The following is a 21,540-nucleotide window of genomic DNA, read 5'->3' as shown; positions in this document are numbered from 1 at the left end:
ATACAAGGGTTTGTTGTTCCTTTGCTTGTATGTGGATTTTGCTTTTTCAGTGCATTGTAAGTGACTAGTTGTCGTTCTTTTTGATGCTCCAATTCTCCCACATGTGGGTAGTGGTCACCCCTTTGCACCATCCCTTGTGTCCTGTTGGCATGCCTGCATTATCCTGAGAACACTTCCTTTGTGGAACAGGATTTGCCAAGCCTACCTTGTGCTCTCCTTAGCTGAGATCTGGAATTAGCCATTTATTAATGGTCTCATCTTCATTCTGTGTTTTCCTACTTCACCATTCTCCGTCTTTAGAGTTTAGCATTTTGCCACAATAAACGTGTGCACTTGATTGTTACTACCTTTCATAGTTACAGTGGATTTATGATAGGCCCTTTGGAAACAGGCAAGAGGCACTTCTTTCTGCTCCTGAACAAGTGATAGTGTACGTGGAACCTCAAGAGTTCAGCAGGCCTGGGAATGGGAGTGTGGCTCACTTGATAGAGTGCTTGCCTAGTGTGCACAGAACCCTGGCTCAGACTCCCAGATAGCACACACCTGCAGTCCCTGCTTTGTCATTTACTGCCCCAGGCAATATTAGAACATTAGGGATAGATAGTGCCTTACTCCAAGTATCAGCCATATGTATTATAGAAATGCAAGAACATGAATGAAATAAACGTGTCAAACCCTCGTTATTTTGACTGCAAATGATTTTTCAAAAGTTCCAGCCATGATTAAAGGTAGAGGTGGAGAGGCTGATGAAGAGGCTCAGTGGGGACACATGCTTGCTGCCAGGACTTGCCAGTGGGGTTCAGTTCCACATAGTAGAGGAGAGAAATGACTCTCTCCCAGCACACAATAAATAAATATATAATAATTTTTTTAAAACAGACAATGAAAATTAAGACTGCCATAGCAGCCATGATGACTAATTAAGCCTAATGTAAACCATTAAACCCCACATTTTTTAAAGAATAGCTTTGTGAAAATAATTCTTTCCCGTTTAGTCTGTTTTGGTGAGTTTTCTGTTTTATTGTGCTTAGTTTTAGGTTGTTAACATCTTACAGTCTAATCTACATGCATAGCTTACATTCTCAGTGCTGTTCAGTGCCGTGAGCGAGCGTCCTGGGTCCTTACACGGGCCACTGCCACTCTGGCATTGGCTCTCTGCATCTGTCGCCACCAGCAAAGAGCTAAAGAGTCAGACATCTTGCAAAGCAGTGGAGTGTTGAATCATTGGACGTTTTTATACTTGGCAGTTTTAAGCTCCGCCTTTTCCAAGTGTTGATGATGGTCAGAGGAGGCACCCAGACCACCTAGCTTTCTGCTCTGAAAAAAGTGTGGGTGGATGATGATGTGGTTTCCTCTCCATCGCTACTTACCTTTAGGTTCCATTGTTTCTCCTTCCTTTCTTATAATAAAACTAGCCCTTAAACAGAAAGGGAGGGGCCTGGCAGCAGTGGAATAGGCCTTTAATCCCAGCACTCAGCAGGCAGAGGCAGGTGAATGTCTTGCCTTTGAGGCCAGCCTGGTCTGCAGACTGAGTTCTAGGACAGCCAAGGCTACAGAAAAACCTTGTGTCAAAAACATGAGCGACCTTGTCTTCTAAGCCGTTATTCCACTTTCTGATCTAATAAACAGTTCTATTAATATTTGTGGAGTTACATATCCCAACAACATAAGCAATGTAATAAACCAGGATAAATATTGTAGTTGTTCTCTGAATTCATTAATAATCTACATCTATTTAAGAGATGCCTTCCTCTCTGACATTAACCTTGTAGGATGTAGTTCAGTACTTAGTAAACTCAACTGGCTTTTCCCCCTGCGGCTCATTTTGATTAAACATGTAATGTTCAAAGGATTCTATTCCCTCCTTAACTATATGTAGTGTTTCTGAGCATTGCCAGGGCTTCTTGGTGCTTCTAGAAGTATCTTAAGGACCCATGCAGTCATTGTAACACATCAAGTGTTTGTTTTCTTTTGATGAGTTTAAGAAAGAACAAGATTTGTAAAACAGACTTTATAAACACCTAACATTGTGACACCTGTAAGAAAGGAATGGCAGTGCTAAGAGTTGGATACTTTCCCTGGCTTTGAAGGGTTTTCATCATACCACCAAAAATGTTTCTAGGATCTTCTGCCAATTAAGCCAGAGAGTGAAAAGTCCATTTCTGAAAACATGGATGCATTTGAGAAAGTGAGAGCAAGACTAGAAACCCAGCCACAGGAAGAATACGAGATCGTCAATGCAGAGGTAAGCTGTACCACGTCTGCCGGGAGGGCTGTGTGCGGCCAGTGCAGTGAGTGAGGCACCCGGAACCCATCAAAATCAGGTCCCGCTCAGCCTTTCAATCGTTCTGAGCATCTTCGACTGTAAACAGTAAAGAAAATACGATCCCTAAAATTAAGGCTTAAGATAAAGCACCTGGTGTAATAGGTGAATTCTGCGTAGATGCTAGAGAACAGCAGCTCTGGTGTAACTTTGTAGAAATTCCAAGGAGAGGTTCATATAAGACTGTTCATTTCTTTGTTATTTTAAAAGTATTTGCGTGTTATGTCTACATTTTAATAAAAGGAAATTCACTCTAGTGAAGCTTAAGTACATAGTTAATTATTTTATAATTACCAGTCATAAATACTCAGTTGAAATAAATTGAGCAAAAAGATTGAATTTTTTTAAATAAAATTGGAAAACAGCCCACAGATTATTAGTGAAAGTCACATACATAGTAAAATACAGAAAGCAGTGACAATCTGGATTCAAAATATGTCATAATATAATGTGTCTCGCATCACCTGAAACCGGGTAAGTTAGTCAGCTGTGCTTAATATGTGTTAGACAAGAACTCTATCATATATGTGTGTGTGTGCATGTGTTTATATGCATATGTATATGTAACTAATATTTACTTTCTTGATCCCAAACACTGTCTGTCCCACCACAGTATACTTTGTATAAAATCAAGTTGGTACTACACAGTTGATGTCAACAGTGATTTTAAAAGAAAGGATACAAGAATATTGGTTGGCATTTCAGGTTAGCCAGAGTTTTCTTCTGCGTATTATTTTAGATTATCTTTATGATGTTACTTAATATTGTTGAGTCTCATATACAGATATTGGACAAGCAGCATAGGTTTTGTTATGCCCTTGCATTTATATCAGAAGTTGCCAACAGTTCTGAACTTAGGGAAGCTGGTTCCTGCTACCTGTGTTGTGAGATGGTCCTTCCATCGTCCACTCACATCCCTCAGTGGATCTGACGCTATGGTAGGTGTCATCTCTTCATCCGAAGTAAGTCTTGCTTTCTTCTTATTGCCAGATTAAACATGGCGGCTTTGTTTATTATCAAGAAGGTTGCTGCTTGGTTCGCTCCAAAGATGAAGAAGGTAACCTCCAGTTCTTCTGCTCCGCTTCCAGCTGTTGCACAGGCAGCTTGAAGTAGTTGCTCACAGATATCAGAATAGAGTTTGTTAAAGATTATTCCTAAACTTTAACTGAGTGGATTTTACTGTCTGGGTTGTGGTAAGGTAGTTAACAACCCACGTCTGGGGCTTTAACAGGGAGAGTGGAGATGGGTTCCAGCGAGTTTGGCGTATGTTCTGTGCTGTGCTAGGCACATTGCATATGTTACCTCTAACTCCAAAAGTATTTACATTATGATTCATAATGGTAGCCAAATTACAGTTATAAAGAAGCAACAAAATAATTTTATAAAAATAATAATAATTTTATAGTTAAGGGGTCGCCACAGCATAGGCTGTGTTAAAGGGTTGCAGCATTAGAAAGGTTTAGGTTGATACATAGAATAATATTGAATAAAATATGTTTAATGATTGTAGAAGGACATCAGTCTATGATCTCAGAGAATGTCAATTTAAAACGTTAAGATATAATTTTAAATGAATTACAAGTATATGCTGTGGAATTCTCTCTTCCCCACCTTCCTTTATGTAGCCGACAGTGATAATTACGAAGTTTTATTCAACCTGGAAGAACTTAAGTTGGACCAGCCCTTCATCGACTGTATCAGAGTTGCTCCTGACGAGAAATACGTGGCCGCTAAGATAAGGACCGAGGATTCTGAAACATCCACCTGCATAGTTGTGAGGCTCAGTGATCAGCCTGTCATGGAAGCATCTTTCCCAAACGTGTCCAGTTTTGGTAAGCCACCCAGTAGTCTGTGGAGAGGCTCACAGGGAGCCACTCACATGTGGTAGACAAGTCAGTGCCTGGTCTGTTTCTCTCTGGACGCCACATCTTCCTATGGAGTTCTTATTACAGAACACTCCCTCCTTTAATTATCTATCTAAATGGGTTACTGTAACATTTGGTTCAAGAGGGACTAAAGAGATGGCTCAGTGGCTAACAGCATGTCTGTTGCTCTTGAAGAGAACCCATGGTCAGTTTTCAGTGTCCATGTTGGGCAACCTAGAACCACCCGTAGCTCTTAACTCCTGGAGGATCTAACAGAGACCACAGGAAGATATATATAATTAAAATAAAAAATAAATATTTCATGAGCTGACAAGAGGCTTTGGGGGTAAAAGCAATTTCCACGCAGGCCGGATGGACTGACTTTAACCCCAGAACTCATGGTGAGAGGGGACAGCCACTTCCTGAAAGTTGAACTCACACCTTCACACCCGCACTAGGACACAGACATTCGCTATGACACGTCATGCACAACATTCACGCACACTTCGTATGTACATGGATAATAAGTAAAACACATTTTAAATATAGTAGTGCTCATGTTTTTAGACCACGCCTAGTCTAAATCCTGCATGTATGTTCTGTTATGTAGAAATGCTTGGCCAGTTTATTATGCAGTCTGAACTTTTACAGACATTGTTGATACTTTATTCAACCTTGAATTTGGATTTTTTTATTGCTATTTTATTTTTATATTTATTTTTATCATGGAGATGTAATATAATACATGTTTTAAATTTACTCCTAGAAACTGGAACACGTTGAGCTGACATTTATCAATAGAAACTGACATTTTTAGTATTGATCTAGCTATAAATTTATCATCATTGCCTATATTGCATTGCTATTATTTTCTGAATTGCTTAATTAGATTCTTTTATATTAAATTTAAAAATGTAATTATGGTAATTATGGAGGGGCAATGGGAACGGGGCAGGGTAAAGGGATAGCATCTCAAATGTAAATACAAAGTAATAAAAAAAGAGAAAAAAAGTAAAATTATAATCTACCTAATGCATTCTTTCATATATGTGAATCATCCTCTCTCTCTCTCTCTCTCTCTCTCTCTCTCTGTCTCTGTGTGTGTGTGTGTTTGTGTGTGTGTGTGTATCTGTTACACATGTAAGTGTACAAATGTACCCATGCTTGCTCCTGTGAAGACTAGAATAGAAAATCGGCTGTCTTCCTTTATTGTTCCTTGCCTTAGTCCTTTGAGACAGAATCTGTCACTGAGCCAGAGGCTCCCCATTTTGGCTAAGGTGACTGACTAGCCAGCAAGCCCTTGTGATCATCATCTCTTGGCCCCAATTCCTGGGATTACAGCCATGCACAGCTTTTTATGTGGGTGTTAGGGATTCAGACTCAGGTACCCATATTTCTCCCCAGGCCCTGCACAGTGAAGTCTAACGGATAACATTTGTGCTTTGAGTCTCTAAGATCAGAGTGCATATTATATAGTACTTGAATTACAGTGACGATCAGCCAGGTAGCAGTCATGGTGCTGAAAGGAAGGACCCTGTTAAAATAAAATGCTTTTGGTAGTTTGAGCTGTTCTAGTCCCCTGGAAGCAGACATTGAACACAGAGTAGAGGAGAAAGTGACCAGCGTTTCTTCAGGGTTAAGCAGCCATTTCCCAAAAGCAAATATGACTTTACCAATCCTTCCCTTACCACTGAATGTGGGGTCTTCTTTGGGAGCTAGAGTAGGAGACGTAGCAATGGGGACTCGGAACGGTGCTGTGGCTTTAAACTCAGATGTAGTCCATCAAGGTCATGCAACGTGCAGATCTGCTGAGATCAGCTTCCACGGTCTTCACTTGGCATTCAGCGTGTGAGTGCTACACCGTTTTAAACTGCAGAGGTATCTGTGTCGTAATTCCCTTCACTGCTTCCTTTCAGAATGGGTGAAGGATGAGGAAGATGAAGATGTCTTATTCTACACCTTCCAGAGGAACCTTCGCTGCCACGACGTGTACCGAGCCACATTTGGTGACAACAAACGCAATGAGCGCTTCTACACAGAGAAAGACCCAAGGTGCCAGCACGCCGCCACCCCTCTGCCCTCCGCCATCTCCCTATCCAGCCTACTGACCTGGTTGGCCTGGACTGTTGAGAATGAAGAAATTACCACTGTCATATCCTACCTTCTAGAACTAATCTACAGAGCTTCCAAATTTTATCAATTTGGAATGTCTGATCATGAAAAGGTTATAAATATGGCCACAAAGAGCCCTTGTCAGCCAAGGTTTCCACCATCTTTGTTTTCTGCACTTCAATTATTGGCTATTTAAAAACAGGTTTTCATTTTGATGGTAGAATGTCTCTTAAATTCATGGTTAGGAAAGTGCTTGCTAATATGTGGAAGGGCATTTTAAATATTGACACTTTGTTTTCAAGTATTTGTATTTTTAGAGCCATAAAATCTATACACTCTAATGAAAACTATTGCGGAAATGCTAAAAAAAAATCTGATTTTTATGTCACTGAATAGTCAGCTATCCCATCCACGACCCCCCCCCCCCCATACACACACACCATTACCATTACCCAGCTTTGTTCCCTGGCAGAAACCCTGTTCACCAAGAACAGGTCTAAACTTTAAAAACAAGGACAATGACCACCAAGAACAGGTCTAAACTTTAAAAACAAGGACAATGACTGGTCTCTGAAGACTCTTGGGAGCTGAAGCCCAGAGATTCTGGGAAACAGGCCCAATTTATGACACTCAAAAAACAAGTAAACAGCAACCTCTTAGCTCTTTACCCGCTGCTTCTCTTATGTTGGATTTGAACTCTTCCAACAAGAGAGAATTAGAGCCAAGTATGCTGGCGTTTGATCCCAGCACTTAGCAGGCAGAGGCAGGTGGCTCTCTGTGCGTTGGACCCTAGGCTGGTACACAGAGAAAGTTCTAGAACAGCCAGGGCTACACAGAGAAATCCTATCTCTGAAAGCCAAAAGAAAGCTGAGGAAGAGGAGGGAGGAAAGGAAGAGAGAGTAAGCCAGGAGTAACTCCTACTTTGCCTGCAAGGAGTTTTAGAATTACTTCATAGATGCTTGCAAGATTGAGCTTGAATGACAATTTTTTTGTGTGTGTAGGCATTTTCCCTGCATACACATCTGTGTAGCACATGCATGCCCACAGAGGCCAAGAGAGAAACACTGGCTCTGCTAGACTGGAGCTAAAGACAGCTGTGAGCTGCCATGTGGGTGCTGGGAATTGAACCCAGGTCCTCTGGAAGAATGGCAGTGCTCTGAACTGCTGAGTCATCTATCTAGCCCTTCCAAAACCTTTCTGGTTCAGTTTTTAGTATATTGTAACGTTTCACCTGAGGTACTGTAAGATTGGGGGGGGGTGGTATCTGTTCCAAACAACACTGTTGGGTTCCAAAGTCTTCAGGGTTTGTAGCTGGGCTGCAGCTCTTTCCTATTTCCAAATGTGCCCCTTATTTAAATATATTTATGGAATGTGTGTAATGAAAATTCATGAAGTCATTTCAGCCTTACCTCTTACATATCTAATAATATTCCAGAATGAGAAAGTGGTGTTTCCTACTCAAACCCCAGGTCCTCAGCAGTACAGCAAGAACTTAACGCAGCCTGTGCTTTTCTTTCTCTGTAGCTATTTTGTTTTCCTCTACCTTACAAAAGACAGTCGCTTCCTCACCCTGAACATTATGAACAAGACAACGTCCGAGGTGTGGTTGATCGATGGCCTGAGCCCGTGGGACCCACCGATGCTTATTCAGAAGAGAATACACGGGATGCTTTACTATGTTGAGCATCGAGATGATGAATTATACATCCTGACTAATGTTGGAGAGCCTACAGAATTCAAGGTAGGTCTCGATCCTGCTTGTTCCCGTTTGAGATGAGCCCCCTGAAAGTGCCAGCTTTCCCTCACCAACCTCCCTTGCTATAAGAGAGAACGGGGGTGGCGGTTAAAGGATAGGATGGCGCTGCCTTCCTGTGTATTGTCCAGCCCACCTATTATTTCCCTCCCCTTAGAGCCCACGTTTCTTCCTACTGTAACTGTACATAAAATATCAGTGAATGAAACAATCTGTACTGTTCATGATGTAAAACCGAACTTGGTTGTGCTTGAAGGGCACACTTCAGCTTGATTGTGAGATGGCATTTGGATTAGTCTCAGGCAGGCATACCAGTGAATGTATCCACTGTCCCCTGGTTGACTGTCAGCTAAGCATGGCACCACACTGTCTCACTTCCCAGTGTGCTAACCTGGGCTGTTGTCCCCGATACAGCTCATAGTAGAATAGTGGCAGCTGGTGTGGTCTCCTCAGTGACCTCACCCTGAGCTCTACAGCCTTAGTCCTCTGTCACCTACGTCTCCTAACCTTCACACAGCTGATGCGGACAGCGGCTGACGCCCCTGCTATTATGAATTGGGATTTATTTTTCACAATGAAGAGAAATACCAAGGTTGTAGACTTGGACATGTTTAAGGACCACTGCGTTCTGTTCCTGAAACACAGCAATCTCCTCTATGTTAATGTGATTGGTCTGGCTGATGACTCGGTCCGCTCTCTAAAGGTATGTCTATTCTCAAGGTAGTAGTGCTCAACAAAAACACAGCTCAGCTTGATAGAGCAGCAAAGTTTAAATGATGTGTGCTTTTTTTAAAAGGAATTTAAGTGGATTTTAGCATACCAGTTTTTTATTGGACCTAGATTTACTTTACAATGACTTGACAAACCTTGTTTTTAATGCAGTCTTACTTAAACCAATAGATTTACAAATGGACTTGAGAAACTGTGTTAGGGGTCATTATGTCTGTCTTTCTGCATAGCTCTGCAGGCAGGTATCCATCTCTTCAGTCTGAGGACCTGCATGGCAGGTGGTACCCAGCCACTGGCCGGAGCCACGGCTCCCAACCCTTGTCAGTTGTAGCTGCACCTCGGCTCTTTGCCGCTTTTCTTGTCAGGAGCATACACCTGCTGGCTTTCACTGTCTGGATGTCAGTGGTCTCCATGACACAGAGGGATGACCAGGCTGGCCTCAGACTCACAGAGATCCCCCTGCCTCTGCCTTCCAGTGCTGGGGTTAAAGGCATACAGCATCACGCCTCTTAGTGCTTTTAATGCTTTTTGACTGGTGCAAGCAGAGTGTATAAGTTATCACAGAGGAAATGGGTTTTGAGCAGGGGGATAGTTTGAGCTGTTGGAGCTATGTTTCATAAGATTATTAAGCAACTATATTAGTGAAGACAAGAATCAGGAAGATGAATTTCAAAATCGTTATACAGAGACAAATTAACAGTAGGAGCCTGAAACAATTAGAATTCTTGAGTTGCTCCCTAAAATCAAATTGCTAGGTTTAATGTTGAATCTCTTGGGTATCTCTGTAGGTCCTAAAATTAAAATGACCGTTGCTTTAGGACTTTCCTTGTGGCCTCCATCTGCTGTGATTGGGAAGCTGGCAGAGATATATCTTCACTACACTCCATGTAGATAGAGATGGGAAATAGGTAATCTCTAGCGATTCATTTATTACACTTATACAGCAGGAAAACTGGAAAGGCCATATAGCGCTGACTGCTGTAAGGTCACACGCATCAGAACTGGTACAGCCCAGGTTGTCTTGAACTTCTGTTCCTCCTGCCTCTGCCTCCCCTGTGCTGGGGTTATTGGTATGGACTACCATATCTGATTTTATGTGGTGCTGGATTCAAACCCAAGGCCTTGTGTGTGCTAAACAAGCAGTCTACCAACTGAGCTATATCCCAGCCCCTAAGACTAGGCTTCTAAGTAAATATGACCTTCTCTTATTTGTAATAAGTATTCTTACCTAAAGGTGCCCCCTCTGCTGTTTCACACCAAACAGTGTCTTTAGTTTCTGCCATATCTCTGACATGTTCCAAACTGTAGGTACCTGCTATGCCCTGAATACTGTTCTAAGTCATCATCAAAGAGAATCAAATGCTTTAGTACATGCCAGATGCTACATAAGAATAATTTTGTAATTGTAGGAAGCTAGATAGCACAGATAAATAGCCATAGAACATGTCATACATAAAGGGGAAAATCAGTGGCCACAGTGCGAGTAGTTAATGACATAGTTTTACTCTATGACATCACAGTATGACATCACAGTATGACATCACAGTCTCTTACAGTGGAAGCATTAGACTTTTCCTGCATTTACTTCTTATCATTGGTCATCATGTCACTAATATTTCCTGTTTGATTTTTCACAAGAGAAGAATATTTGATTGTAATGCTTGAAAAATTGAGGATGGTTTATTGTAATAGTAGGCAAACCCAGGGCCTTGAACATACTAGCTAAACTCAGCCACTAAGCTATACATCACCCCCACCCCCATGCCCAAGAAATGGTTTACTCTATGCTGTCAGCGGCTTTATTTGCAGGAGAGTCTATTTCCAGGCCAAATTTCTCTCAGTGCGTTACAGCTCAGTAGGAAACAGCTTAAGATGCCCTTGAGACAGCTCATACTTCAGCATCAGCTGGACAAATGCTTCGGAGTCCAGAGCCTTGGAACAGTTCTTTTTAGGATTAAAGCTTTGACCTTGGTCCCTTGGCCTTTTGATTTGTTGGTACCAGTTGTCCTAAAGCTAGAACAGTGTATCGCATGGTCATAGTTAAATTCTACTGAAAGGCAGAAGAAACTTAGCACAACTGTGGACCAAGGAATCCTGTTCCTACCCTGAGTTACCAGATTCCAAGGTGGGGTTCTTTCATTCAAATGGGAGCGGCCATAAATGTGTGTCCGAGTTAGTTTTCCTGACAGTAGACCCCGGCTTAATTAGGAGCACTGTGTCTGAGAGCAGTGCTCTCTGGCTGTGGTTTCTACCGGTGAAAGTCTGGCCTCTCGACGCCCACAGCCCTTCCTCCTCTTCAGTAGTGCCCACCAGTGATGTTTCTGGGCCAGGACCTGATTTTCTAAGGAATTTGGTCTTGGGTACAATTACTGAGAAAGAAGGCAATTTTCTTCTCATTCTTCCTCCAGTGCTTCCGAGCACTCTGTCAGCCCGCTCACCAGGCTCTTTAAAAGCCGTGAGTGGATGGGAGAGGAAGGCTTGACACTGGGCCCTGCTGCTCTAAGAGAATGAATTTTGATTCCTTTCCTTTCTTCCTAAAGTTAAGAATCTTGAGCATAATAGCCGCGAGTCTCTCGGAGCCATTGTGCCTGCAAAGGTTTTGTTCTGCACAATGGTCAGCCTGGAAGCTGAAGTCAGAAACAGATTGTAAATGCTTAGTGCTGCCGAGCCATTCCTAGCCCTGAATAATGACCCTCATCACCGCTGTCCAGGCAGCAGGCAGAGGACCGGTGGGAAAACCATTCAGAACATCCACGTGAGGGTCTTACTCAGTAAGAGAGGGCCCAGGGCTGCTGCTGGGACTGGGTTACCGGTTCATTTGCTCTTATTCGTAGCCATTTGGTCATTTCATCACCCAAGTATGTGTCCCCAAATAAACTTGATGTTAAAAGGAATTTTCTGTAACTCTAGAATCACGATAAAACTGTTTTTTTCTTATCTTGTTGGTAGTTTATATAGGGTTGCATTTGTTTACTTGAAATCTGTTTTGTGACAGGGAAATCATTCTTAAGTGGCGTACCGTATAATAGTAGAGGGTAAAGCAGCTTTGCACATCATCATGTCTGGCGCAGACTCAGAGACCTTTATACTAATCAGTGAAAATGGCTTTTGTCCTTCAGCTCCCTCCTTGGGCCTGTGGATTCATAATGGATACAAATTCTGACCCAAAGAACTGCCCCTTCCAGCTTTGCTCTCCAATAAGACCCCCAAAATATTACACATACAAATTTGCAGAAGGAAAACTGTTTGAGGAAACTGGTCACGAAGATCCGATTACAAAGACCAGTCGTGTTTTACGCATAGAAGCCAAAAGCAAGGTAGGTGTTGTAAGCTCTGCCTCCAGCTCCCTGACGTCAGCCTCAGGGTCACACCAGCGCTGGGTTTTTTTGAATCTCTTACTCTATAAAAAGTACAGATGATTTTAGGAATACATAGATTTTTTTACTTTTAGTTTTAACATGGTTTTTTAAATCTCTGAGTAGAGTGCCAAGCCCTTCATTTCACTTGCTCGTGTTTTGACTTTTACAAAGAGGCACAGTTAGTACAGCTGTGGCAGTCATTCAGAAAGGACAGGACACAGCTGATTAGGGCAGCCTAGGCCCTCATGAGGCCTCACTGTGGCAGCAAGAGTGCCAGGGACCCAAGAAGTCACTACCAACTGTTGACAACCACGGAGGAAAGCAGAGCTAGCGCTCTCAGTCATGTGACACTTAGCCCCAGGGAGTATGGCACCCTCTTCTGATGTCCGTGTGTGCTACACACATAAAGTGACTCAGACACACATGCAGACACAACACCTAAATGCATCAATAGCGTAAACTACATTAATACAGTTGCAGGGCCTTTGAAGGACACTATGGCTAAGAGCTCATTAGTAATCTTGAGCATTTTGACATTTTTTTGAGGTCAAAAAATAGGCTGGTTTGACTTTTTAACCAGCATATTTGTAAATATTCAAAGAATTGTCAATATCTATCCCTAGGCATAGAAAGAATTTATACTAAAATTTCCAACTTAAATATGCATTTTGGCTTGGCCCAAACAGAATAAGTTGGTCCTGGGCAATGGAGCACTTTTCAAAGTTACTTCGCTACCATGAGACGCCGTGCCAATGTTGGAGCCAGTCCCGGATCTAATTATAGACCAGCAGGTAGTGAAGTCCAGAGCTGTGTGTACAGATGCCATAACCTCTCGGAGCTGGTGTCCAGTTTCGTGAAGTAACACACTCACTTGGGAGAGCACTGCATGGTACTTGCAACTGGGGCCAAACCATTTTGAAATTCTTGTGTAGGAAGAAAGCCTTGCCTAGCATATGCCCTGATCCCAAGCACTGCAGATTCAAACAGCAAAGCGTGTTTCCTTGCGTGCTAATGGGTCTTCATTTCCAGGACGGAAAGTTAGTGCCCATGACAATTTTTCACAAAACGGATTCTGAGGACTTGCAGAGGAAGCCTCTCCTGGTACACGTCTATGGGGCTTACGGGATGGATCTGAAAATGAACTTCAGGCCTGAAAGGCGGGTCTTGGTGGACGATGGATGGATCTTAGCGTATTGTCATGTTAGGTGAGTTACCACGTTTCTGCTAACAGATGAGTGCTAGAACTTTGGGACGATCGCTGGAATAACAGTGTGCCAGGGCATGAGGGCACACAGCGTACCAGGGACCAGGCGTGAGGGCGCACAGTGTGCCAGGGGACCGGGCATGAGGGTGCACAGCATGCTAGGGGACGGGCTGTAAGGATGCATAGTGTATTAAGGGACTGGGCATGGTGGCACACACCTTTGATCCCACCACTCAGGGGGCAGAGAAAGGTGGACTTCTGTTGAAGGCCATATAGTGGGATCCTATCTTAAAAAACCAGAACAAACTATCAAAAAAGAAAAAAATAAGTAGACATATAGTATCGATAGATAGATAGATGGATAGATAGATAGATGGATAGATAGATAGATGGATAGATAGATAGATAGATAGATAGATAGATAGATAGATAGATAGATAGATAAGAAGGAAGGAAAAGGAGCAAAAGCTGGCCCACTCATGTGTGTTTTCAATTTCAATTCCTAAGCCTGTGGATCATGGCTCAGATAGCAGACTCGTTTGATCCAAAGAACCAAAGAGTGGACTTTAGGACTTTGAGGATACAACCTTGATAGTCCCATTATTATCCCCGTGTGGTAGAGAATTCGGGTTTCTTTTTCGGAGTTTTTGAGACAGGGTCTTACCTTGCAGGTGCAAACTCTGGGCCTTCGAGTGCTGTGTCTGCAGCGTGCACGTCATGCAGCTAAAGGAGGTTTTTCCTACAGAGCCTCCTTCAGCTGAACTTTCCTCCATCCAATTTCCGTTGGATTCTAGCTGTTCTCAAGACACCATCACTACTTAATCTCTGCTTAAAACCTTCTTCACCTCCCCCGCTCCAGGACCAAGCCAAATTTCTTAGTAGAAGTCTTATGGCTGGCTTCTCTCTGTGGGCATCCCCTGGCTCATGCCTTAGATGGCATGCTCTGCCCTCCATGTGCCAGCACGTGGTGTCTCCGGCTCTGGTTTTCCCTCCCTTACCCTTGCAAAGCCCGTTCCCTTCACAGCTCAGTTACAGGCCATTTCCCGTGCACCAGTGCTGCTGACCCGCGCACCCAGCTCTCCTGCTCAGGGAAAGTTTACAGCAGCAGCCCTGGCGCCTGGAGACTGGTTTGCTTTCCTTGTGCCAAGGTGCACGCGAGCGTGCGTGCCTGTGTGCGTGTGTTTGTAGTTTAGGGCTTGTGGGAAGGCTGTAGTGAGTCAGTGGTAGGCAGTCAAGCATATTTGTTAGTCAGATTTGGGTCATCTTGACAGTTGCAGCTTTTTGGGTTGTTTTAGTGTGTTTCCTGTGACAGGCTGCAGGGCTGGTTTAGGCTTAGCAGGCCAATCACGTCTCTGTTGCCTATTCCTTCTCCGTTTCCTCCCAGCCTTTAAGAGCATGATGCCAATTCTGAGCCGAGTGCCTGTGGCACACAAGTTTGTGACAGTTTGCTGACCTCCACTGTGTCACTTTTGTTTTTTTTTCCACTCCAGGGGTGGTGGCGAGCTGGGCCTCCAGTGGCACGCAGATGGCCGTCTGACTAAAAAGCTCAATGGCCTTGCTGACTTACAGGCTTGCATTAAGACGCTTCATAGCCAAGGCTTTTCTCAGCCGAGCCTAACAACGCTGAGCGCTTTCAGTGCTGGAGGCGTGCTTGCCGGAGCGCTGTGTAATTCTAAGCCAGAGCTCCTGAGAGCCGTGACCCTGGAGGTGAGTGCCCCCCCGTGCCATTGCTCAAAGGGGAAAATGGCGGAGCTTAAGTCTAAACAGAATGGTGGCTCTGGGAGACCTTGTGGAATTACCTTAATTCCACTGTTTATTCTTCCCTGACAACAACCTTTATGGATTTTGAAGGATTTCTACTGAGAGACTAATGGCTGTCCCTGTGACCCTTTTCTGTTTGTCAGAGCATTTAGAAATGTATATAAGTGCCAGGAGTCCCAAAGTGTCCTGGGAGTGTGTGCCCCGCCCTTGTCCACATGACAGTGCAGTGCCCAGCCGCAGCTTCCTCTAGACTCTGTTTTAGGATGCTCTCTTATTTTGTTTACTTTAGTTTTTGCTGTGTAGCAAATCAGTCTGGCTTCATACAGCCTCTGACCTTGACCCCTTAAGCACCAGGATTTAAGTAAACACCACCACTCCAGCTGTGGAGACTCTGTTCTTGGTGGTCTTTTTGGTCCTGTCCTTTGAGCTCTCAGTTCTGGAAATGTCCTACCGTCTTTTCCTGCTCTCCAAAACTCTATAGCATCTGTCTTCATATCCATCTTCTCCTGGCTCCTACCTAGATACTTTGGGATATAATGACTGGCTGGTTCAGGGTGTTTCAAGCAAGAAGTAGGGAGTTAAATACTAAATAACTCGATCTAGAAACCTTTTTTAAATATTCTTTATAAAGGAAAGATAATAATAAAATCACTTACAATATAAAATGCAGCTAACAAATTTTAGAAAGTAGAAATAGGGGCTGGAGAGATGGCCTAGAGGTTAGAAGCACTGATTGCTCTGGGAGAGGCCCTGAGTTCAGTTCCCAGCAACCACATGGTGGCTCACAGCCATCTGTAATGAGATCTGATGCCCTCTTCTGGTGTGTCTGAAGAGAGTAACAGTGTGCTCACATACATTAAATAAATAAATAAATCTTTAAAAGAAATTAGAAATAGCCAGAGGTACATGTGAAAGGATATTTAATTCAGTTGCTCATTACAGTGAAGAATTAGGGCCAGCCTAAATATTCAAAACACAGTGTTCATGTATGATCAAAGTCAGTGATTATAAGCATCCAGAATTATGGCTAATTGAAGCAGGAAGGGTTTCCTGGAGTATTAGGTAGTAGTGGCTGTGTGGAGAGCCAGTGCCAAAGGCTGACCAGCCAGGGACCGCCTGGCAGAGCTGCCACTGCCTTTGCTGCCTCTGAAAACTGGGACATGCACACTTGGCCTGAGTTAGATTCTCCTGGGTTACCCTCTGTGCAGCAGAGGGGGCTCCTCCTTACAAGGCTGGCAGCTTTGCACATCAGAAAAGCCATCCTGCTAGGCAGCGGGATTACAGCTAGACTCAGCTAATGGTGCTGTGCAGGACAAAGCTGGCGAGTGCACGCACTGGAAGCCAGTTCCCTTTCATTAAGTGTTTTAACTTATTTTTACTTTGTGTGTATGGGTGTTCTGTCTGCATGTATGCATGTGTGTCACATGCAATCCTGGAGCCCTCTCTCCTTTTGTCTTGGATATTTTCTAGATCTCACCAAAGTACTACTTATGAGCTTTCTTGTGACGTCCCTGCAGGTGAAGCAGAGTTCAGTGCTTTGGACGCTCTTGTCACTGTTAAAACTGTCTAGGCCCAGTAAAGGAACAAAATCTACTACTGTGACTACTTTCAGTGCATGCTCAATACTGGTAAACATTACTCTGCGGTTCAGCGAGTCTCCGGATCTCAATCCTTACCTTTCAAAACTAAAATACATGTAGCACTGAACAGTCCGTCCACTCCCTCCCAGCCACAGGAAAGACTCCTTCTGCACTGTGTCCAAAGTCACCTCGTGTGGCGTCATGCCAGATTTACTCTTTGATGCTGCTTATCCCACTTAGCTGGCCATGACGTCATCCACTGCAAGAGGCCAGACTCTCGTCTGCGTGCACACACCATGGTTTGCTTCTTCACTGTCCTAGTATTGCTTTAAGACCCCATCTCCAGTTCTTTGGGGTACATCTCTAGGAAAGGGTTGCTAAATCAAAAGGTAAACATCACCTTTTTTTTTTTAAGGGACTGCCATATTTTTTTGCCACAGTGGCATTGATTTGCACTCTAGCCAAAAGTGCAAAAATAGTTTCTCACTATTATCACCACCTTGAAAATTTCTGATTATTGTGGATTCGCTTTTAATATAGTAGCCATCCTAATGAATGCAGAGCTGATAATCGTGTGTAAGTAAAAACAGAAGAAAAGGCAAATAAAAACTGTGAAATTACAAGGTAAACTCTTTCTTGTTATATAAATGTCTGTTGAGGGGTTCGAATCTCTTTAGCCATCTGTGAAGTACCAGCTGCACTAAGCCTGGGCTGTCTTCTTTCAACCTGGATATGTGCTGATACAGGAAGCTGTTGTGATGCTCATTTTACCAGTCATTGAGCAGATACACTGGTCTGGCTTTTTCTTTGACTAGGCCCCTTTTTTGGATGTCCTCAACACCATGATGGACACCACACTTCCGCTGACCCTGGAGGAGTTGGAAGAGTGGGGGAGCCCTTCGTCTGATGAGAAACACAAGAACTACATAAAGCGCTACTGTCCCTGCCAGAATATTAAGCCTCAGGTAGGAAGCCACGGTTGTGCTTACCGTCCTGAAGCAGTGGGAAGACCGAGCTGAGGCCAGAGATCAGGGCTCTAAGGCTGTTCCTGCTTAAGATACCTAACCATTCTGTGTCCTGTCTGCTCATCCCCGATCCTGTCTGACAAGGTTAGATGAAGTCATAGTCTCTCTGGACAGAGAAAGGCTGTCCCAGGTAACAGGTTGCCTGGCGCCATACTGCTAACCCTGGTCGACAGCTTCCAATGAGGAACTTTCTAGCGCTTGGGGAACAGTGCTCGGGGAGCATGGCGGGTGCTATGACTGCTTTGCTCTCTTGCAGCATTACCCTTCAGTTCATATCACAGCTTATGAAAACGATGAGCGGGTGCCACTGAAAGGAATCCTAAACTACACGGAGAAGCTTAAGGAGGCCGTCGCAGAGCACAGCAAGGGAGCGGGTGAAGGTAGGAGGCCTAACCAGGGACCCTGACAACAGGACTGCGCTCAGCCAACAGCACGCTTCATGTGTGGCCCCAACCATTTCCTATAATGCAGGACCAGCCGTCCACGCAGACTACCCAATTAAAGTCCAGGCAGCTTAACTGCCCGCCTCTTTAGGAACGGTGTTAAAGCTCACAGGAGGACTCAAAGCAAAAGGGGAATGTTGGATGTAACTTGGAAATCTACACAGATTCATTCATGTAATAGCTACTCAAACATTCTGTTGCTGCTCATGAATGAATGGCCATTCATTTTCATTAGATAAGACTTTTTCTGGAGCTAGAGAAATAGCAGTGGTTAAAAGCACTGGCTGCTCTTCCAGAGGTCCTGGGTTCAATTCCCAGCATCCACGTGGTGGCTCACAACCATCTCTCTTTGTTCCTTCTTTGTGAATATAGTACTCAAAAGGAGCAGAGAGACGGGTCTCAGTTTCTGAAGATCTGATTGCTTTTATGTTAACTCTTTCAGGCTATCAGCCCCCCAACATTATTTTAGACATTCAGCCTGGAGGGAATCATGTGATTGAAGATTCTCATAAGAAGGTATGTTTCCCATCTCCTGTGCGCTGCAGATCCTCAACTGTGAATGTGTTGTGTTCAGGGTTTTCCGTGGTTATGGCAGAGTTCCTGGGAGAGCTGCTTCCCAAACATCAGCTAGGAGTGTGAGTGGGGAGGGGCTGTTCTTTTACCAGTGAAGGAGCCCTTTGCAAGGAATGGTTGGCCCTTATTGTTAAAGACTCCAGGGTTAGGTTCACTCGCACTAAGAAAGGCTAGGGAACACTGGGGTTCTGGTCGTCCTGTCTAACCCTCTGTGTGTTTCTTTTAGATCACAACCCAGATGAAATTCCTGTATGAGGAGCTTGGACTTGACAGCACCAATGCTTTTGAGGCTCTGAAGAAATACCTAAAATTCTGAAATGCTGCATTCAGCGGGAACTGGAAACATGTGGAAATAGTAATTAGTCTTATTTCCAGTTGGTTTAGTGAAAGTGAGATTTTTTTTTTAAGTTATTATTTTATTAATTTTTTAAAAGGTGTTTCTTTGTGTAGTTTTGCTTCATGTCCATCTTGCTCACACCGTTCCCACCAGCACATACCCCTTAGCCTGGGAAAGTAGTTTCCGGTCCTGCTCCTTAGAAGGATGTAAAGAAGGAAGAGGACTGGGGCAGGAGAGCACCAGGCCTCTCAATCTGTCTCTTAACAGGATCTTACAATTTGGGCTCCTTCCTCTTTGCTAGTGAATATTTTTTCGCACTGTGGCTGTGAGTCACCTTGCAGTTCCCACAACTTCACTTTAAAGGATAACATCCTTCATATGTAAATGCCTTAGCGTTTTGGGATAATCTTTTAAACATTTTATTGTTCTTCTCAAACATTTGAGAATCTTACCTAAAACAGTGCATTTGTGCTACAGAGATATTTAAGAATTGACGCCATCCATGAGGCTATCCGCCCCATGTGTACATGTCAGAACGTAGCAGATGCAGGGTGGCCATCGCTTAGGGAGCTTCCTAGCATGAGCTGTACAGGATGTCCAGCACGCTGGAGTAGCATGCACGACTGGAGATAAAACATTTGTCTCTGAAAACTGCCTGGTGATGGAGGAGGGTCTTCATGCTGTGTTCCAAGATCAGCCCTTCCCCCTTCTCCAGAGAAATGGCACGTGTGTCAACATCACTGCCTTGGGAAGCTGAATTGGTACTTAATCTTATTCTCAGTTTTGTAGGGAGGTCTGGAATGATTTCCTGTAGATTTAGCACCGTTGATGAATCTCCAAAATTCAGAACCACGAGGAAGACTTTATCTATGCCATCCAGCTCTCTTGTGTACACAACAGAGTGACTGTCGTCCCTCAAAAGGCAAAACCAGCCCCTGCTGAGAAGCAGCTCTCTGGCGTGGAGTAGACTCAAATCCTGATAGAGCCTCAGTGCTGAGCTCGGCTGGCTTTTTTGGACCTGGTTTTTAAAAAGAATATTCACATAAATGTTTTACTTTAAGAATTATCCCCAATCCCACCCCCCAGAATACCCTTGCTTCTATTTGCCCTTTAAAATAACTGCCCAAATAACTAAGTAACTGCCCAGTTATAAAACATTTATAAATTCCAATGGTCGGCTTGTCTGGGAGTCATCTCAGTGTGTGTACTGTGCTCCTTAAAGCTGCTGCAGAAGCCAATCTGACTCCACTGTTGGTCATTTAGCTTGGAAGAAATACAGTCACTGCTGTGTTGTAACTTCCAGATGCCTGGAAGCAAAAAGCCATCCTCATAGGGGACCTGGACATGGCTCTCGTCTGTAGGACAACAATAAGGCACTGTTGTGCAGAGGTCCTGGGTCCGGCAGACATGGATTCTCAGATCACTGTGATGGATAGAACTCCGCACACTGCAGAGCCTGGGGTGCAGTTAGCAAGTCTACATTTGCTTTCTGCTGAGCCGTGAGAGATAGTTTTTGTCCACTAAAGATGTGGGTTTATTTTACAGCTACACAAACATACCTAACATGATGCTGCTCTTCCCTTTTCTCATGAGCAGTTTGTTACCTCACCCACAGATGTCATTATCCACACAACACTCTGACCAGGTTCACCTTCCTTCTGTCCCCTTCCTTGTAAGCATCCCCCTGCCTAACACGCTCATACGCTGTCATTCCCGTCTCCCTTTTACATCACTTAAGATAGAAGATAATCCCCGTGTCAAAGGGGACGTACATTCAGTACATAACGCCAAATTCGTCGTGATGTTCGCTCATGACACTCGCCAGCTCCATCTCTGGGGTGGGGGATCTTGTCGCCTTTGGTATTGTGGTTCTTTTCTGGTAGATGCTTAATAATGTGTATTTAATGGCTATCTCGTGGATGTTTAAAGATGTCCATTCTGTCATGAGGTACAAAGTGTTCCCGGTCCCTGTCTGTGACAATCTGTGTTGTTGCTCCCTCGCGGTAGCTTAGATAATGCATGAGAAGCCGTTTGGTGCCACTCGCACGAGGGGCCTGGGATGCTGTTCTTTTCATCCTTCATGTGATCGTTCCCTGTAATTGTGAACTTGTCTCCTTCTCTTCGCATTTCTCTTAGTACTTGTTTGATATATCTTGAAGCTTCAGTTAACATGCATCAAGATGTGTGGGTTTGGTGGACTTTTCAATGCTTTTCACTGAAAAATGCATTTCTCTCATAAACTGCTTTCATATTGAATTCTATTTTGTCTGCTATTAAATATTTCCAAGCCTACTTTTGTAAGTCATTTTTCCTCTGGAAATGTGTACACTTAGTATGAACTTCAGTTGCAAGAAGAATATATTCAAGGCAAAGGTTCCTGCAGCCACCCCAGTTCCCTTCCAGGACAGACAGCACAGACGGGCTGGTTTTCAGATATCATGAAATGGTAACTCCATGGCACTGCAAGCATCTATAG

General features: G+C 43.8%; 2 protein-coding genes across 7 annotated transcripts in view; one reads left to right on the top strand and one right to left on the bottom strand.

The window, feature by feature from the left end:
* PREPL (prolyl endopeptidase like) overlaps positions 1-19,633 on the top strand; it is a 26,431-nt gene extending 6,798 nt beyond the window's left edge. For 4 of the 6 annotated variants that reach the window (XM_080914240.1, XM_080914241.1, XM_080914242.1 and 1 more), the window contains 13 exons: positions 2,123-2,245; positions 3,314-3,380; positions 3,949-4,155; positions 6,105-6,240; positions 7,825-8,041; positions 8,571-8,756; positions 11,902-12,099; positions 13,171-13,346; positions 14,836-15,052; positions 17,502-17,651; positions 17,968-18,091; positions 18,597-18,670; positions 18,954-19,632. In XM_080914240.1, coding sequence (XP_080770366.1) covers positions 2,171-2,245; positions 3,314-3,380; positions 3,949-4,155; positions 6,105-6,240; positions 7,825-8,041; positions 8,571-8,756; positions 11,902-12,099; positions 13,171-13,346; positions 14,836-15,052; positions 17,502-17,651; positions 17,968-18,091; positions 18,597-18,670; positions 18,954-19,043 — 1,917 coding nt within the window. In that variant the 5' untranslated portion in view covers positions 2,123-2,170 and the 3' untranslated portion in view covers positions 19,044-19,632. The other 2 variants (XM_080914239.1, XM_080914243.1) reach the window with 2 other exon arrangements.
* The window catches only part of SLC3A1 (solute carrier family 3 member 1), a gene marked incomplete at its 5' end in the record, with an annotated part of 27,558 nt that continues 25,650 nt past the window's right edge, over positions 19,633-21,540 (bottom strand). The window contains one exon of the mRNA XM_080914250.1: positions 19,633-20,082. Coding sequence (XP_080770376.1) covers positions 19,639-20,082 — 444 coding nt within the window. The 3' untranslated portion in view covers positions 19,633-19,638. The remainder of the gene's footprint in view (positions 20,083-21,540) is intronic.

The sequence above is a fragment of the Micromys minutus genome (genome assembly GCF_963924665.1).
Source record: "Micromys minutus genome assembly, chromosome: 3".
Classification (NCBI taxonomy): Eukaryota; Metazoa; Chordata; class Mammalia; order Rodentia; family Muridae; genus Micromys; species Micromys minutus.
Note: the sequence above shows the minus strand (reverse complement) of the source record. Positions and strands in the feature narration are given on the sequence as shown.